The sequence below is a fragment of the Ornithorhynchus anatinus genome, chromosome 9, assembly GCF_004115215.2.
Source record: "Ornithorhynchus anatinus isolate Pmale09 chromosome 9, mOrnAna1.pri.v4, whole genome shotgun sequence".
NCBI lineage: Eukaryota > Metazoa > Chordata > Mammalia > Monotremata > Ornithorhynchidae > Ornithorhynchus > Ornithorhynchus anatinus.
This window is the reverse complement of record NC_041736.1, coordinates 53,473,950-53,494,187: the sequence shown is the minus strand read 5'-3', so window position 1 is coordinate 53,494,187 and position 20,238 is coordinate 53,473,950. Positions and strand designations below refer to the sequence as shown.

General features: G+C 42.2%; 1 protein-coding gene across 6 annotated transcripts in view; it reads left to right on the top strand.

Annotated features, from left to right (window-relative positions):
• COMMD1 (copper metabolism domain containing 1) overlaps positions 1-20,238 on the top strand; it is a 141,896-nt gene that overhangs the window by 41,811 nt on the left and 79,847 nt on the right. For 5 of the 6 annotated variants that reach the window (XM_039913091.1, XM_029072410.2, XM_003431279.5 and 2 more), the window contains one exon: positions 8,052-8,333. In XM_039913091.1, coding sequence (XP_039769025.1) covers positions 8,052-8,333 — 282 coding nt within the window. Of the gene's footprint in view, positions 1-8,051; positions 8,334-15,551; positions 16,057-20,238 lie in introns of those variants that run through there. The other variant, XM_029072411.2, reaches the window with a different exon arrangement.

Sequence of the window (20,238 nt, the reverse complement as noted above, 5' to 3'; positions counted from 1 at the left end):
GTGTGGCAGAGCACTGTAACTAAGCATTTGGAATGTACAGTTGGGCAATAGAGAGACAAATCCCTGCCCAACGACGGGCTCATAGTCTAAAAGGGGGAACAAAGGGCCCTCTTGCATGTTGGGCAGTACAATTTGAAAGGAGGTCGACAGCAGTGCTGAAAACCCAGTGTTCTGTTTTTATGCCCACATCAGATTATTTTGAAAGTAATTTTGAAGTAACTACAACTGCAAGCTGGTGGGTTCAGTATATAGCTGTTCAGGTTTTTAATAACACTCTCCTCTACAATTGTGATACCTCTAGTTCAAACTGGAACATAGTTGAGGATCAGGGTTAGGAGGACTTACATTCATATAATAAGGGATTTACATCTCGGTTATTTTTACCTACATTTCCTTCCTTCCCTCCTACTAACACTGCTATTGTGAAATTCCACTTAAATGACTCTAGAGGCTTATTGGAGAAGTTACACATTTTATCAAAATGTAACAGGAAACTGACTTGTGTATGACTGACTTTAGGTGCCCACTTTAAACCTTGTATCACCATTTTGAGTTTCTTTAAACAGTGAAATAAATCACAGACTATACAAAATATTGTGTTTCTGGTGGCTGTTTTAGAGGAAAGAAAGGAACTTATTTGGGAATTTGATTAGAGTACCAGTTCTTTGTCCTGGACCTCTTTTCCTTATTTTGTTTAAATTAGTTTAGATAGCTTATTCTTTTCTGCCCAAACCTTCAAATATGGCATTGTAGCTAGAACAAATTTTAGGCAAAACTCTGTTCACAGTTTAATGATGAAAACAGGAGCATGAAAGAGAATCTCTCCTGCAAAGGGACTGTGCATGCCCTCTGCCCAGAGGAGTAAGACTATGAATGGCTTAAAATGAGAACAATAACATTAAAATCTAGGTTTCTTGGCTTGTTATCTATTTGTTTTTTTTTTTTTTTTTTTTTTTTTTTTTTTTTTTTTTTATGGCTAGATCATTGCATTGTGGAGTATTACATGTTAGATGATAATAACAGAAATAACAGACATGTTCCCTGCCCAAAAGAGCTTATGAGTCCATAGACAAGCAAAACACCCTCTAGGAGGTGGAATTGGAAAGATGGAAGGGAGAGGAGAATTAGCACTGTACTAAGCACCGGCATAGATACAAGATAATTTGGCTTGTAATATACTTACCTCTTTAGGCATGGCCCCCTCGGGAAAGAGCCCTAGTGAAGATTGCAGTCTGCCTATATGGAGAGATCCTGGTACTGTTATACTGTCCCAATGCCCCTTTCCTCCCCGTAGAAGCGAAAACTCAAAATGCTGGTGAAAATTTTCTCAGACTTAGTTCTTCCCACTCCTAATGATTGGTCTTAGTAGGAAGGATAAACATTTCCTGAGGAACAAATGAAAACATAGAATTTAACTGGAAGGTTTAGTTTGGCCTAAATTATCAGTTTTCCATCTCAAAACTATCCAAAACCATTTTTTCTTGTTTTATAAAATAGTAGCAATATTTCATGGGGCTGAAAATCCAGATAGTTCCCTGCCCATGGAAAAAGTGATTGAAAAACAAATTTAGTAACAAAGCAAAATTCTACTGCTTGTTTTTCCTCTGACAGCAATAATTTGTACATGGGTATTTGTTGTAAAAATTGTGTTGTATTTCAGAAGGAAGCATTGGTTGGTTGTACTGCAGAAACATCTTGAATTGATTCTTTTTTTTTTGTATTCCGTTTTGTTCACATTAGTAGGATTTGTTTAAAAGCCAAACAAATCACCAGCGATGTTTATTATTGAGTCATAAAAGATGCCTGCATTTTAAGAGTAACTGAGGATTAAAATCCTGTATTTTAGACAAACGATTTCTCCAGAAACTTCAGTAAAAAACACTAGAGAAAGTCTATACTAGAGAATGAATAGAGATTGTAGTTGTTCCTCTTTTTTAAAGCAGGCAATGTACTTGGAGAAAAGTCATTATTTTGTTAAATCAATTTGGCCACCTCAGCATCTCAGTGACTCTTTCCTGGAAAGAACGTGCTTCTTTCTTCTAAAGGAACAAGTTCCTAGAGAAAACTACATGTGCATAGGCCCCACATGGGTAACATTAGCCTATTCTTATTTTCAAGTTCTTGGCAGGCAGTGTGGATGATGAGGGATACTTGATCTCATGTTAATAACAGTCAGAAAATCAATCCTCACTCTTATAAGCCAAGTCTAAAGGAAACCTCAGAATGAGCCTAGAATACATTTGATGTTTCCCCTTTTGCTTCTGTTTCCTCTTCATTTGGTTTTCTAGCAAGTTTGGGATTTCAGAAAAAACTGTGTTTTCAAGAGTCTAGTGATGGATGAGAAACAATGGAAGGAAAATAGGGTGGCTAGTGAAGGGTTTGCCTTCCAACTGACTTCTCAAAGATACATGATTCCTGAGCCTCTGAAAGCCCTTTGCAAGGAAGTGGGTACTTCTCCAGGTGCACTGAAGGTGGGTCTTCCCTGAATAAAATGAAATGGAATATGACAATTAGCCAGCCGATTTGATCAATGTAGACAAGCACAGGCCAAAAATATCTGCACTGATCAAATTTTTTTGATCAGATTCACACCTAATTGTCACATGCTCATAATGTTTAGGCATAAATTCAATCTTAATAAATATTATGACAGGAAGCATGGCTTGCAGCTCACAGTGATGTTCAGCAGAGAGAAGGGAGGCCTCAAACTCATCCTTCTCAATGTTCTTTCTTTCAAATAGAACAATCATATTTTATTAAGCGTTTACTATGTGCAGAGCACTTACAAGCATTTGGGAGCAATATAATACAACAGAAATAGACATGTTCCCTGCCCATAATGTGGTTATCCAGTCTAGAGATGAGCAAACACCCTCTAGGAGTGGGCCTGGAAGGTGGAAGGGATAGAGGGGAATCTGCCACTGTGTCTTGCCCTTTAACCACTGAGGAGAGCCTTAGAACATTTTCATGTGCAATTCCTAGATCCCTCTCTCATCTTATGCTCTTGTCATTTCCCCCTTCCAGGACCTTCTGCCACGTTTTTCCTCAGTGGACAATTTTGTTTGTTTTTTGGTGTATGTATGTGATATAAATAAATCCTTGGTGCTCTCTCTTCTTTCTGGTTAGATGCATATATTCCCTCTTGAAATCCTAATTATCTTAAGAAAAAAAAAGATGTGGGAGCCCACCTTATTTAAGTTCAGCTCCACAGGAGTAGAGATCAACGTGGTTTTTAGTGCTTATCTGGAGCAGAATCATCTCTTCGATTTCTATTCCTTCCTCCTCAAGATTGAATGAATGAAAGTCTCCCAGCACCTTGTAGTTCAGTTTGAGAAAGAGGAAGTACATTTTCCTTTAATTGACTCCAAGATAAAGCCATAATAAATTTGGCAGACTATATGTTTTACCATATAAATTTAGGAACTCTTTGTTCAATTTCTTCGTTGTTTTCCTTTAGGCTTATGAGGGGTTTTTTGCTGTCATTTTTCTTGTTCCTACCCACCCCCATTTGTGGACCCAGATAACTGAGAACTAAAACATTTTTTGTTATTTTGTGAGCAATGAGGTCATTCTCTACTTGGACCAAGGTGTTGTGAGAGTAAAAGAAACACAGCAAAGAGCTTTAGGGGGTAGGGAGAAATGCACAACTCTTTTATTTAGTTGTCAGATTCATTTATTAAATTAGTGTTTTTGAGATGAGAGGAAGAAAGGGGTGAAACAATTATAGTGTGGCTCAGTGGAAAGAGCCCGGGCTTTGGAGTCAGAGGTCATGGGTTCGAATCGCGGCTCGGCCACTTGCCAGCTGTGTGACTGTGGGCAAGTCACTTCACTTCTCGGTGTCTCAGTTCCCTCATCTGTAAAATGGGGATGAAGACTGTGACCCCCCCCCCCACGTGGGACAACCTGATTCCCCTGTGTCTACCCCAGCGCTTAGAACAGTGCTCGGCACATAGTAAGCGCTTAACAAATACCAACATTATTATTATTATTATAGGTTTGGAGAAAAGAATAGGAAGTAGACCATATCCTGATCATCACTAGCCTTCAGTATTGAATTGCATATAAATAAAAGAGTGGTTGACAGGGCTTCCCCAATCCTCTGAATTTTCAGAGAACCCAATCCTCAGAATTTGATCCTGACCAGAGCCAGCATCCTCCTAAACATATTTAGTGAATCTTGCATTTGCTCCCAGGTGAATATACAGATAGATTTAATGTTGGAAGGCAAGAGGGCTAGAACGGAGAGGAGGGAATAGTGCAAGAAAGGCCATGGCACCTACTAGGAGCCACAGACTCCAGTAGCAGCCTCAGTGGATCTCTCAATCCAGTCTGATATAGTGAGATATTCTGAAACATGAGACCAAGTAATCCTCCTTTTACTACGTTTTCTTGGAGGAAACAAGTTTCAGAAGGTTTTGGTTTCTGTTGGGGGCAAAAGGGGAGATTATTTTGGATTTGTTTTAAATAGTAGACCTATCTTTTGTCAGGGAGCTGCTAATTTCTGGTTTAGATGGAACTGCCTTCAAAATCAGTCAATCAAAGGAATTAATTGAGTGCTTACTGAGTGCAGAGCACAATACTAAGGGTTTGATCCCCAAACCTTCAAAAAATGTTCTTCTCTCCCCTACACCATGCAATAATCAAATAAAATTCACTGAATTGGCGATGAAGAGCTTAGTTTCCAGACATGATGGCTTTCAAGTTCTGATGCTTAGAAAGCTTATGGATTATGGCAGAGGACAGGACGTTCTGGAGAAAAATATCCATTGAGTCACTATGAATTGGAAAACCACTCGACGGCACTGATAATATTAATAATAATAATAATAATAATAACATGTAACTTTACTGATTGAAAATTAGGCTTTCGTCTCAGGATTCCAAGAAGATAAACAACTCTGGAGGAAGACATGGAACTGAGTCCCACCGTGGCTGTCAGTTTTTTTTTAAGTTTCCATTTCCATTAAGTAATGGCCGTTTCTACCAAGGCTTCAGCTTTGAAGAGGGCCTCAAACAGGAAAGTTGAGAAATGCCCGCAATGATCCTGGGCCAATGTAGGGATCTGGGGTAGAGGTGGAGGAAAAGAAAGTGCCTTGTGACTCGAGGCCTGTGTTCACAGAGAGTTAGGCAGCAGTATTTAATGTGCTGTTTGTTTTCATTTTGCCGGAGGCAGAGCTCACATCACGGAAATCTTGTGCCTCAATTGAGAACAAGATAAATATGATATTAATGGACATCGACGCGGGGGATCTCAAGAGGGAACAGACAGGAACTGTTTTCCTCTGAGCTGCTAGGCCTACAGTTTACTTTGCAGTTTCTTTTGGAGGCAACCCCAGCGGCCTGCTGTGTGTTTCTGCCTGCCGGCATTTGGAAGAAACAGCTGCTGACATCTGTTGACATCTACTTTCTTAGGGGAGTTGGGAAAGAAAGGGGTGTGCTTCCAACCCCACCCTGATTTAGCAGGAATTCGTCCTCAGGCTCTCTAGGGAATATCCTCTCCATTTTGGAAAAGTAATAATGATAATAAGTTGGTATTGTTAAGCACTTACTATATTCCAGGCACCGTACTAAGGTCTGAGTTAGATACAAAATTAGGTTAGATACAATCCTGCCCCACATGGAGCTCACCATGTAAGACAGGATTGAGAAAAAGTGTAAAAAGGTGTAAAAGGTGTAAACAGGATTGAGAAAAGAGCCCTTCAGGCTCGCATCTCCTCCTGCCTCCAGGACGTCTCCACGCTGGATGTCGGCCTGCCACCTAAAACTCAAACATGAGCAAGACTGAGCTCTTATCTTCCCTCCCAAACCCGGTCCTCTCCCCAGACTTCTCTATCACCGTCGATGGCACGACCATCCTTCCGGTCTCTCGGACCCTGCAATCTCGTGTCATCCTTGACTCGTCTCTCTCGTTCACCCCACACATCCTATCCATTACCAAGACTGCCGGTTTCACCTATACAAATATCGCCAAGATCTCCTTTCCTCTCCACCCAAACGGCTACCTTACTGCTACAGGCTCTCGTTATATCCGCCGGCTAGACTACTGTGTCAGCCTTCTCTCTGACCTCCCTTCCTCCTCTCTCGCCCGCTCCAGTCTATTCTTCTACTCCGCTGCCCGGCTCATCTTCCTGCAGAAACGATCTGGGCATGTCACTCCCCTTCTTAAACAACTCCAGTGGTTGCCCATCAACCTCCGCTCCAAACAAAAACTCTCACTCTAGGCTTTCAAGGCTCTACATCACCTTGCCCTTCCTACCTCTCTCCCTTCTCTCTTTCTACCTTACCACCACCCCGCATGCTCGGCTCCTCCGCCAACCCACCTCCCTCACCATCCCTCGGTCTCGCCTATCCCGCGTCGACCCTGGGCCACGTCTCCCGCGTCCTGGCTGGAACGCCCTCCCTTCCTCACCTCCGCCAAACTGATTCTCTTCCCCTCTTCAAAACCCTACTTTAAAACTCACCTCCTCCAAGAGGCCTTCTCAGACTGAGCTCCTCTTCTCCCTCTACTCCCTCTGCCACCCCCCCTTACCTCTCCGCAGCTAAACCCTCTTTTTCCCCTTTTCCCTCTGCTCCTCCACCTCTCCCTTCCCATCCCCACAGCACTGTATTCGTCCGCTCAGCTGTATATATTTCCATTGCCCTATTTATTTTGTTAATGAATTGTACATCGCCTTGATTCTATTTAGTTGCCATTGTTTTTACGAGATGTTCTTCCCCTTGACGCTGTTTAGTGCCATTGTTCTTGTCTGTCCGTCTCCCCCGATTAGACTGTAAGCCCGTCAAACGGCAGGGACTGTCTCTATCTGTTGCCAACTTGTTCATCCCAAGCGCTTAGTACAGTGCTCTGCACATAGTAAGCACTCAATAAATACTATTGAATGAATGAATGAATGATGAACCCCCATGTTACAGATGAGGAAGTAGACACAGAGAAGTTAAGTGAGTTGCCCAGGGAAACAGAGCAGACAAGTGGTGAGTCTGGAATTAGAACCCAAGTCCTCTGACTCCCAGGTCCGTACTCTTTCCACTAGGCTACATTGATTCCTTTTCGATTTAATTTGATTTCTTTTAACTTCAAGGTATGTGTTATTTGGAGATGGGGTTAAACAAATTTGGATGTTACTCTAAAACTTCATTAGAACTTTCTTCAGATGGCTGATATTTCTACTGTAGCCTATTCAGGCGATAACATGAGATGGCAGGAAAGTGGTACCAGAATTGAAAAGTAAACGGAAACTTCTCTTAGGCTGATCCTGAGAGTTATCCTGAGGTCTTTTTGTAACCTAGACAGGAACCAGAATGGAACTCCTGACATTCTTTATGATAATATTTTCCAATTCAACAAAATTTGAATTATTCCTCAAGCTTTTTGTTATTCCCATATATAAAATCAGAGCAGCTTCTGTCACAGCTGAATTTGTATTAAGGCCGAATGGAAATATTTGCTGGTTCAATTACTGGTGCAGTGAAGATTCACAGAGTTCTTATCAAGAAGTCAAAGTAACTAGGAAAATGTAAGTTATATTTTAGTGGAAATTGTAGAAGCTTTAGAGTAGGGCAAGGTGCCAGTGAAAACAATAGATTCAGCACAGCTGGAAATGTCCATATTTAAAATGTTAATCAGTTCATCTAGAATAAGAGAGAAATAGCATGTTTATCCCTCTCATGATTTTTCCCTCCCTATTTAATCAGTGACTAGTATTTAAGTCCTTGTTATAAAAGGCACTTGTGAATTGAAATCAAAAGGAAACGAAGGACAGCTTTTATTTTTCAAATTATATCCCCTGATTTTGGGATAGGATTCAGAGAGATTTAACTTTGAAAATTGATAACTTTTGGAAACTATGAAGGAAAAATGTTTAGAATCACAAATGCCTTATTTTACTATAAATGTGTCTCCTGGCTTTGTAGTTTAATAAATAATGATGATATGTTTATGATAGTGGTTACTTGCAAGAAATTAGTTGAGGGTTAGGGCATCATTAGGACACACTAATTACCAAAGAATAAATCACTGAAGTTTTTTTTTTTCTTTTCTTATGTTCTTCCAGTCTATAGCTTCTGCAGACATGGATTTCAACCAGCTGGAGGCATTCCTGACCGCTCAAACCAAAAAACAAGGTGGAATCACCACTGATCAAGCTGCAGTCATTTCCAAATTCTGGAAACACCACAAAATGAAAATCCGAGAGAGTCTGATTAATCAAAGCCGATGGGACAACACTCTTAAAGCCATGAACTGGAGAGTTGATTTGAAGTCCCAATCGAGACACCTAGATCAAATTAACACTCCTGTTGCCATAGTAGAGCTGGAACTCGGGAAGAATGGACAGGTGAGTTAATCTTCACTGTTCAATTTGAGAAATACTGAATTTGTTCTTCCACTATTGTATGGCAAAGGAAGTGCAACTGAAATGACTTTGGTGGATTACTGTTCCTTACTCACCCCCTTATTTTGCTGTATTCCCTGGATTAATGTCAGCATTTCTTAGACATTTTCTGTATTCCTGGCACATGGTAGAATCACCAGACTTCATTTCTTTTCCCCTTCATGCAAAAACATTATTATTTTTAGATTTTTGTACCCTCATTATTTATGATTTTCCAGCATCCATCACAGAGGGTTGGAGCATCTTGTAGGCAGGGCGGCATCCTGTTAGAGAAATGTTGCAAGGCACCTGCCTACCTGCCTTCCTCTTTCATTCCTCTTCCCAGGTCGGTTGTGTCGTGTCATGGGTGGGGCTTGGGGATGGAGATGACAAAACTACTACAAACCCAGGCCAGGCCTAGGAGTCCAGAAGACTCAGAGGGACAATCCTGGAATCCCTCTAAGGTAGAGGGATATGGAAGATCCTTGCTGAACTGGGACACCCAAGATTTTCCCCTCTTTTCAGTGGAAGTCCCTGGAGCTCACCCTCCCACTTGCAGAGCTGGCCTAGGTCTGGGACAGGCACTGACCCTACCCATCTCACACATTGGCCCTGAATTTTCTAAGGTGACCTTGAGCCAAATCAACAAGATCTGACAGTTCCTAAAGCCACAGCTCTGGACTTAGGAAAATAAAGTTTGCAAGAAGTGGAAAGATAAGTAGGAGAAGGAAAATTGCAAAAAAAAAAATGTAGGTGGCGGTAGGGAAAGATAAGTTAAATAACCCTAGATAAGTGAATGAGAAGATGTAATCGTTAGGATGGTGGCATAGTTTGTCTGTGTGTGTGTGTGTGTGTTTCGGAGAGAGAATCCATGGTCAGAGAAACCACAACAAAGTAGTAGGAGTCTTGGATTCAGAAGAATAAGAGTTTACTGAAGAAGCCAATCTTTCCTTAAAGATTAATGTCAACCTCCCAGAAGACCCAGAATCGGCACAACTTCTCATTAAGTCATTTGACTTTATGCTTACATAAAGAGATCTAAGAGCATTAGTAATTGGTTTATATACCTATTGTTTATTGGAAAAAATAATGTCTAGTATGGTACAGAAATCCAGATCTTTGAATAAGCTAATTTGATTTTTTACAATATGAAATTATTGAGATAATGAAATATGAATGTTCTCATTACATACTTTAATGTGGAATTTATCCATTTGCCTCCATTAAGATATGGACTGTAGCACAAAGATTTCTTTTGAATCTCCCCTTCAAATTTTAGCAGTTTTAGAAAGTTCCTTTCTTTAATTCTGAACATGTTTAGTTTGCTGTTGATTTTCTTCAATGCTAATCTAAAATTGTATCATTTTGTTTCATAAAAAAATTGTCTTTCCAAAAACTGTTCAGGGGACATTTCATTCTTTTGTTGCAGAGCTAAGTCCCTGCTGATTCAGATGTAAATTATTCAAAAGGGAGCATTTTGATTTAGCCACTCAATCACAGGATATGTATGTGTGGCATTTATATTATGAAATTGTTGTTAATATTTGATTTGTTTAAAGGTATGCTATAGAGAGTCCAGGAGCTACTCACATTGTTCCAAATCCAAAACTCAGTCAAGTAGAGAAATTTGGCCTTAAATAATTAAGTCTTTGTAATTTATAGTTACCACCCACTAGAAAATAGGTGTGAAAATAATAATAGTAATAATAGTTGTGGTGTTAAGTGCTTACTCTGTGCCAAGCACTGGGATAGATACAGTGCAATCAGATAAAAATGAGCCTCATTTTAAAACTGAAGCAAGCTTATGCACCAGCCACTGGTCTGTTTTTGGGGGGGTTTTTATTTATATGGAGGTGCTTATTGGAGTGCTCATGAATGGGAGGTGGGGAAATAGGCATACTTGCCATTTTCAAGCCTTTTCTGAAAATTCCAATTTCTCCTTTTACTGGGATTTAACTCTCCTCTGCAGGAGCTGTCATCTCCTGGTACTTGTAGGAGTGCAGTGCTGTCAAGTGCCTTTTTTATATTCTGAGGAGTCCAGGGACTTTTAGTATAGTAATTAGGGATTATAGTATAGGGATTTTTGTTTGAGTTCTATTTTTCTTCTTGTGCTAGAACAGTGACTGGTATCAGAGTAACTTTTCAGTACAAGGATCTGCCCCCTCAAGAGTTCAAATAACTCGACTATAGACAAAAGTAATAATAATTATAATAATTGTGGTATTTGTTAGCCCTTCCTATGTACCAAGCACTGGGGTAGATACAAGATAACCAGGTAGGATCCAATCTCTGTCCCACATGGAGCTGATTAATCTAAGTAGGAGGGAGAATTGCATCCCCAATTTGTAGCTGAGGAAACTGAGGCACAAAGAAGTTAAGTGACTTGCCCAAGGTCACACAGCAGGCAAGAGGTGGAGCAGAATTAGAACCCAGGTCCTCTGACTCACAGACCTATGCTTGTTCCACTAGGCCACACTGCTTCTTCATAAAAGACCAGCAGTTTGTCTTGCAAGTGCCACTACCATATACACTTGTTTGTGGAATTCTGTAGTTCCTATCTGTGTATCGGAATTGCAGCAGTCAGAAAATCTGGGAAGGCAGAAGAGCCAAAGGGCTTAGGAGGTGGGAGGAGATTAACTCTGCACAGTTGACATTTGGGAGCTCCATTTTCTGCATCCCTCTCCCTCTTTGCATTCTGGAGTCCTCATTTAAGAAACATTGCTCTATAATGCAGTGTAGCACTTGACTATTTTAAAAGGTCCGATTTAATGGCATTAATTTTTCATCTGAGAGGCTCAGAGTGTTTGGTTTCATTAATCTGCAAATTCCTCTAAGAGGTAGCTGGGTAAAGAGGTACCAACTTGTCATCATCAGTGCAGGGCTAAAAAGGGGGAAGGGATTTTAGGGGAGATGGAGGCAAGACAGGGCAAGCTTCAATCAATAAGTAGTATTTCTTGAGCATCTACTATGCACAGAGCAGTCTGTTAAGCACTTGGGTGAGTGCAGTAGTTAAGTAGACATGATTCCTGTCTTTCAGGAGTTCACAATCCAGGAAGCAACTGTTTTGAGTCTTTTCTGCCTAAGTTTGGTCAGGGACCTGGGATGCAGCTTCTGTTGGGTAGGGATCCCATCTACCAACTCTGAACTTTGCCAAGTGCGTAGTGCAGTGCTCTGCACACAGAAAGTGCCCAATAAATGCCATCGATCAATGGGTCAGTTGAGTGGGGTGGAGAGTCCAGCTCAAGCAGCTGTGGAGACCACTGCCGCCATGATCTCTGTAGAGTGGACACCCAAGACCGGGTGAACAGAACTCTCACTTTACAGGTGGAATCACTGTGGCCCTGTTTGTACGAGAGCCACTAGGAATCAACCAAAACAAGAGCAAAATACGTAATGATTTATTTGTGTGCTTCCTGCTTTGAGCCCATTGATTTTGCCACCAGAGCATTTGAGAGCTTCTGGGTAACGTATGTATAGCCTTCACCAACTTTTGGCAATTCACCTTGGCTTTAGCCATTGACTTTGAAAATAATTGGATCATTTGATAGAATTAGTAAAGGAAGGTTGATTGAACTTCCATCTCCCCGTACTAGGTCATGAGAAGCAGCGTGGCTCAGTGGAAAGAGCCCGGGCTTGGGAGTTAGAGGTCATGGATGCTAATCCCGCCTCCACCGCTTGCCAGCTGTGCGACTTTGGGCAAGTCACTTAACTTCTCTGTGCCTCAGTTTCCTCATCTGTAAAATGGGGATTAAAACTGTGAGCCCCATGTGGGACAACCTAATCACCTTGTATCCCCCACGCTTAGAACAGTAAGCCCAGAGTAAGCGCTTAACAAATGCCATTATTATTATGTGTCATGGCTTGTTGTTGTGTCCCCCATCAGTAAGGGCCAAATGGAAGCTGATCCCAACATTAGTGTAATAGTAGCCATTCCTCCTTTTTGTAGCCAGGCCTAAAGGCCCTTCCTGGAATTTGTTTGCAGCCATTGTGATTTATTTTCCAAAGAAATCTTTCATTAACTTCAGGAAGCCACCCAGCTTCAGAACAAGCCATGGGATTTAGTATTTGTTTGGAGTGCTCACCCTTTACTTTCAAGAAAACATTCTTGTTTTGGATTTTCTTTGTCAACATTACTAGAGTATGATCAACAGCTTGAGAGAGAGAGAGACTGATGTGTGTTACCTTCAACTAGGCAAACTTCCCTTCCAGCCAAAGGTTTTTGGCAAAGCAGAAACCAAAGCTCTTCCCAGGTTCTGCTTCTGGAGCAGCTTTTAGGCCTAAGGCATGACCTTCAAATAAATAATGAACTAGAAAAAAAGTATTTCTCAAACCAAAGTCTGATGTCAGTGAGGTAACAAATTGAAATAATAGTGCTAGAAAAGATCTCGTCATTAAGCTTCTGGCCGTTTTCATCCCTGGGACTGCCAATTTTTTTTTTTCCTAAACTTCAGGAAAATCAAGACTCCACAATCTGATTCACTGTGGAAAGCCAAGCTCTTTGCAGCTCAGTTAGCCCTGCTGGCCACATGGGAGAATGAGTCAGTACCACCAGGATGCCACAATAGCGTCTCCTCACAAATCAATGAAGAGTGGTGGTATTCAAGATTGGTGGGGGTCATTCATCTTACAGCTTGCCTTAGGCACCTCAACTGTAAAACGGGGATTAAGACTGTGAGCCCCATGTGGGACGTGGACAATTTCCAACCTGATTAGCTTGTGTTTACCCCAATGCTTAGTACAGGGACTGGCCCAAAGTAACTGCTTAACAAATACCACTTTTAAAAAGATTCAGAAGTAGCATAAATTAAAGGGCAACTCATCACTGCTGACCATCTGGGAGACTAAAGCAGGGGGCAAGTGGATGTTGTTGCAGTACTGCAGAAAGTTGTGTTTTGTTTGAGCAATTACGATAAGGAGAACAAGCGGGAAAACCTCAATAGGAAGAGCGCAAGACATTTAATGCAATCAATGAAAGTTCACTGGTTTCGTAAGTCACGTGAGACTTTGAGAATGCCTGTGATTCTGTGTAGAAAAATGCACTCTCACATGAAATTAAGTGGGAGAAAATTTGAGAGGCTGTTCATCAGCAGGGAAAAAATTTGGTGAAAATAATGGGAGTTTGGTTGCAAGGGAGAATTCATAGGTTTCTGTACCTCTACCCCCATGCTCAGTATCCCTTCCATCCTCCCCACACTTTGCCTGATTGCTGTTCCACAGTTTCCTGCCTAGTCACTCATTTTGTGAGTGTCCTCTCTCAGTTCATGCTGCTTTGGCAGCATTTGCAGCCGCTTTCCAGGAGGTAAAATATTTGACCTAGCCTTTAGCTTCCCCAGCTTTTCATTTCTGAAGGGGGTTTCAGGTTGCTACAAAGTTATGCACTCAATTATGTTATGCTCAATTTTAGCTCCTGAGCCTGAGTAGGAACAGTTTGGGTGCTCATAAGAAAGTGCCCAACATCTTTGCTTCCATTTCCCGGTCTGAAATTGCTAATGACTACAGGGTAAGTGATTTGGATACACACACAAGAGGAAGCTGTTAGGATGATTCTATAATCTCTACCTGCCCTTCATTTTTGAAAATGAGGCTACTGACAGCAAAACACTCTCCATGGGTGCAGATGTGCCTAGAAAAGACTAATGTCCGATGTAAATTCAGAGCCTTTATCAATAAGGTTTCTGGCTCTCTTCCCATTTTGACTATTGTTGTTTTTCTAGGATGAAAAGTGCATTTAAAAATCAGCAAGGTATTTGCATACATAACATTATTTCTTCTGAAACCACCAGTCATTCTGCTTCAATATTTCTCGGGCTCTAGCATCCCAGGGAAAAACATCAAGGCAGGATACTTTTTATGGCATTGCATACCTACCATTCTTACACTCTCTGATGTGGTGGAGTGAAGTAAGTAGCCTGCTCTGCCAGCCCAATCCATTTTCCTGTACTAAACAAGGAAATCACTTTTCTTCAGTAGTAGTAGTATCTGAATCACTCCCATGAATACTCTGAGCATAGGAGATGAGCAATTCCTGTCTGAAGGAGCAATAATAAATACATAGCTCATACTTGACCGGCTCTTGAGTACAAGCCCAGGGTCGTTGAAATTAGCTGTGAAGCTCAATGAGGTCCCAAAGTGGTCATACGTCCTTCAACCCGAAGTCCTTTAGGTTCCAGACTCTAAGACGATTTAGACATCTCTTCTACTTTTCTGTCCTCTTGTAAATATAACCAGTTGCAAAAATTCCCTGCCAAAAGAATTGCAGGTAGAGTCTGTCTTCGAATTTTGGGTAGCCTTTCTTGAGGTGTTGGTCATTTTTTATGGTAATTCTCATTTTTGCTTATGATAATAATAATAATAATTGTGGTATTGGTTAAAAGCTTACTATGTACCAGGCACTCTACTAAATGCTGGGGTAGGTACCAGGTAATTGGGTCGAGCGCAGTCTCTGTCCCACATAGGGCTTGCAGTTTTAATCCCCATTTTACAGATGAGGTAACTGAGGCACAGAGAAGTGAAGTGACTTGCCTAAGGTCACAGCAGACAAGTGGCGGAGCCAAGATTAGAACCCAGGTCCTTCTGACTCCCAGGTACGAGCTCTATCCACTAGGTCATGCTGCTTCCCACTTTGTCTACTTCCACCTTGTCTGTTCGTCTAGCATTTCATTTTGTAAAAAGGCTCAGTACTCCAGCAGCATCCCTTTCGGACTCCTCGTTCATCAGGTTTGCACACAGGAGACGGTATTTATTGAGGGAAAAATTTGCCACATCCTAAGTGCTAAACCATCTAGCTAAAGAGTCACAGTCATTCCCCACTACCGCCCCCTAACCCCCTGCTTGCCTTCTGATAGTGCTGTGCTCTCATACATTCTGGGCTTTAGTGCAGGCTTCTCTGCACTAATGTGTACAAATTATCTGTGAGTTAAGATCCTGAAGCCCTGAATTTTCCATTTACTGCATTGCCGTTTTAAGGCCAAGATGGTAGCCAGCATTCCAGGCCTTTATTATCCGTTGGGTTTGTCTTCCAGCCAACTGATTGAGGAGCAAAAATGGGCTCCTCCGCCTCTGTTAATCTTATTTGTCTCAGAACAGCTCATCACACACTGATTCCCATCCTCTCAAAGCAATTAGAATTCTCTAAGCTGATCCCGGCATCTGCTGATCATCAGGCTGCCTTGTGTTTTACAGGACCAGGACCATGTTTTGCTCTGCAGTGAATGCATAGCCTCGCTCTGACTGCAAGATGATACCTGTCACCGAATATACTCGTCTGTCTGAAATACTGGTTGACACCTGGCCCCTGGTTCCTCCCCCAGCAGGCAGCTGTGCTATCTTGGAGAGTTCCGCGGTCAGGATGGACAGGTTTAACTGCTCCAGTTGATAGAGAGAAGTGAGGCTTGTGATTCAGTTGACCACAGAATTTCAGCACTGCACTGGCACTGCCTATATCCTCAGACTGGTGAAGAGGCCAGGGATTTTAGAGTAGCACAATTTAGAGTGGTATTGGGTCAGAAAGCCCATCTTCCACAGGAGGATCAGAAAAGCTTAAAGAGAAGCACAGAATGCTGCCACTTTTAGGTCAATGTGATCAATAACGTGAACTCCAGCCAAGAAGAAGGAACGTTCTGGGTTAAAAAACTGAGTTTGGAATGACTTTTTTGTTCGTTTATTAAGATTCTGATTCACTTGTCTTGTCTTATGCCATTGAGTCGTTTCCCGACCCATAGCGACACCACAGACACATCTCTCCCAGAACACCCCGCTCTCCATCTGTAATCATTCTGGTAGTGTATCCATAGAGCTTTCTTGGTAAAAAATATGGAAGTGGTTTACCATTGCCACCTTCCATGAGTACACTCAAGTCTCCGCTCTTGACTCTCTCCCATGCATGGGTGAGTTTTGACTTGTAGCAGATTGCCTTTCATGCACTAGCTACTGCCCAAGCTAGGATTGGAGTGGGTAGGTCTCTGCTTGAGTCTCCCTCTCATAACCGAGGCTGGTAGAGTACTAGAAACACTCCAGGTACGACCCTAAGTGATATGTGATCCACTACCCATGATTAATTTGAATAATGTGAAAGATTCTTGCCTGCTGGTTCCAGTAGCAAAGATAGTCTGAGCTCCTGCTCTGTGACTGGGTTTTCACTGTTGAAGAAAGGTCATCTGAAGTGCATGTTCCAGAGAAACAAGCTTGAGTTACAGGGGAATGAGCTTGAGTTTCAGTGGTGAATCACAGTGGTTCAGGGAGAACCAGAATCAGTTTAGAATGTCCTTTTTGCAGGTAGACATGTTTCCCATTTTAAGGACATATGGGAAGCAGCATGGACTAGTGGAAAGAGCATGGGCCTGGGAATCAGAAAGATCTGGGTTCTTTGCCACATGTCTGCTGTATGGCTTTGGGCAAGTCACTTCACTTCCCTGTGCTCAGTTTCCTCATCTGTAAAATGATGATTGAGATTGTGACCCCCATGTGGGACAGGGATTATGCCCAACCTGATTAGTTTGTATCTACTCCAGCATATAGAACAGTGTCTGACACTTAGTAAGCGCTTAACAAGTACCATTATCATCCTATCTACTGTGTCTATTATTTTTTTGTTTATGGATATATAAATAGTCAAAAGGGACAGTTCTTTGGGGTATACAGTGTGGCTGGGACTCACATACTGACTTGGCTTTTTCAGTCTCTCTCTCTCTCTCACACTCTTATTCACTCTCTCTGACGGGATATCACTGCCAATGACATCTTCAAGTATAAAGGTCAAGTGCTAACTTCAGTACATTGTCCCCATGGGTGCTCAATAAATGCTATTACTATTTCTACAATAATACATACATAAATATATGTACAGAATGACACATAAATATATTCTGAGAAGATAAGCTCCATTTTGTTGCTGTGAGAGATCTGTCAGAAAAAGTCTTGCTTTACAATGCCTAGGATCAGTTCTGCAATAACTGACAGTAAGACAGTAGAAAAAGAGGGACAAATATAAAATCTTCATTATGATCCTTGGTGCTTCTGTTGAAACTTTCATTGTCATCAAAAATAAACCCAACATTTGACTATGAAAAAGGCATGAATTTGTGACAGTAGGGAATCATGAAAGAGATAGTACAAGTGGACAAGTTTTCTGGAAATGAGCAGGAAAGTCTCAAATGTGGACTGCCAGTCACACTGACCTCTGGGTCCCGGCTGGCTTTCCTGGATGGTTCTCGGTCCACCCTGCAAATTTTCCCTGCAACTTGCCAGACTCTAACTTCCAAAGATGTTGGAGAAGGCTGCAATCACCATATCTTAGCCCTTCACCGGCCTTGAGAAAGAGTAATTTAGGGGCCCACACAGATTAACAGTGCCATGTTTCAAAGATGGCAGGAATTGGATGAGTGATAACAGTTGAGAGCAGCTATTCCTGAGAACAAGTGGGGAAGCAAGTCAGTGGGACTGGCAGAAACCCAGTCTCCTTAAGTGGATGACCCATTTGACTTAAGGAAAGTCTTGTCCTTTTAATTCAGCCACATGTTTCAGGATGAAAATGTGCACAACAGAATAGAGTGAAAACAGGGGTGGGGGGAGGATTAAGTGGCCAATGAGTATTTCCAATGATGTTGATTGTTGTTCAGGTTTATAGTAATCATTGTGGTATTTAATGCTTAGTAGGTGCCAAACATTACCCTAAGCCCTGAGGAGGATACAGATTAATCAGGTTGGACACAGTCCCTGCACCATGGGACCAATGATGGAGAGCAGGTTTTGAATCCCCATTTTACAGATGAAGAAACTGAGGCACCGAAAGTTTAAGTGACTTGCCCAAGGTAATGCAACAGTCAAGTGGTAGCACTGGGATTAGAACCCACGTCTCTTGACTAGCACTGGGATTAGAACCCAGGTCTCTTGACTTCCAGGTTGGTGCTCTTTCCATTAGGCCAAGCTATTTCTCTATTCCCAACTGTGTTCTCATGTCAAACTCACAGAAATTGTGCTCAAGCCCCTTCATCACTGGGGGAAGGAATAAGCACACCTAAGTGTTCAATAAATATTTATCAACAACAAAGGGAGGAGCTCAAGAGAGCAGGGCCTAGGGTAGGAAAAAAGAAATGGAAGGAAAGAAGGATGCAATTTAAAAAACAGCCTTATTCCTGGGACTGTCAAGCTGTTGTTCAGAGGCCTTTTGCTTTTGCCCCTGGGGGTCAGTGTCATAGAGAAATCTTGTCCTTCAACTCTCTATGCTACCATCTCACACCCAAGTCCAGAAGAAGATGGTTTTAGGACTTTCCTGACATAAAGCCCTGATGGCTGGGACATGGCATTTGCCCATTCAATTGCGTCTCTCACTAGTGTATTTTCCTTTGGCTCTGGCCAAAGGGGATGGCTGGTATGACCAAGGTCATAAGATCAAGTGTCATGATGAGTGTTTGTTCAGAGACTAGGGGATATTGCAACTCAGTTGAAATGTTATTTGATTTCCCTCTCCCTAAAAGTGGAGGCCCGGTAAGGAAGTTTGGCAAAGAGTGGGTGTCAGGTTTTAGGTGAGGTGCTCAGAAGCAGCTTGGCCTAGCTTTTCCTGCTAGCCTGGCTTGTGAGTCAGAGGACCTGGATTCTAATCCTAACTCTGCCACATCTCCAATATATGACCTTGGGCAAGTAACTTCTCTGTGCCTCAGTTATCTCATCTGTAAAATGAAGATCAAAAGTGAGCCCCATGTGGGACATGGACTGTGTCCGACCTGATAAACTTGTATCTACCCCAGTGCTTAGAAGGATACTTGACACAGAGTAAATGCTTAACAAATACCATAAAAAAGTGGCAGAATTAGACTCACTGGCACATGCTCTTCCCATTAAGCCATGCCGCATTGAGACACTTAATGAATACTGAAAATTAATTGCTTTCTTAGCTCCCCAGACTTTACAAGTATGCTATTTATGTTACGACATGTACATATCTTTAAATTTAAATTACACTAGAAATTATTTGTTAGTCTCCCCCCCAGACTATAAACTCACTGTGGGCAGGGAACGTGTCTGCCAACTCTGTATTGTATTCTTCCAATCACTTAGTACAGTACTCTGCACATAGTAAGCGCTCAATAAATACCATTATTAGATTGTTGATCTTAAAATTTACCTTCAGGCTCCTGTCAAAAAAATCTCTTTTCCCTACTCCCTCCCCTTTCCACTCCCTGCTCTCCCGCCCCCCCCCCCCCCCAAAAAAAAGAGGGAAGGGAGTTTCTCTCTGATTCTGAGAAACCATGTAACTTTGAGAGCAGGACTGGGCCAAAGCCTTGCAGAGACCTTGGTATTTCAGCTGTAAAGCCTTCCAACAACTGATCCCCAGTATTAGGCTGCTTTGTAAATCCTCTTTTGGAGCCAGACCACCCCTCTCCTCGGCCTGCTGGCTTCAATCTTGCAAACAGACCGAGCGCTGACAAGGGGACAAGACTCCTGGCCTTAGGAGGGCCCAGAAAGCACATTTGGTTGTAAGCTTCTGGCCCTGCACCCAGGGTAACAGGATGTGCTGCCCAGCTATGTTGAAACTACTTCTGTTTGTCTTGGTGTCCAATGCTGTTGGCCAGCTGGTTGTACGTTTCTGCCAGTGAACATTACTACCCCATGGCCAAGATGAATGAAGGGGCCTGTGGCTTCTAGCCCAGATTTAGTGTGGGCTAGAGTTTCCCTTGTTGAATTGTCTGTGTTGAGTTTCCCAACACCTAAGGAGGTGGGGAATACTGAACCCAGGGGCCGGTTTCCTGAAACCGCTGACTCCAACTGGTTGGTTACCCAGCCAAAAGGTGCTGATCTCTGGGTTTAGCTGGCAGGCAGAGGCACCCTTGCTGCTGACTGAAAGTCAGGAAATGTCATTGACGTCCTCTTC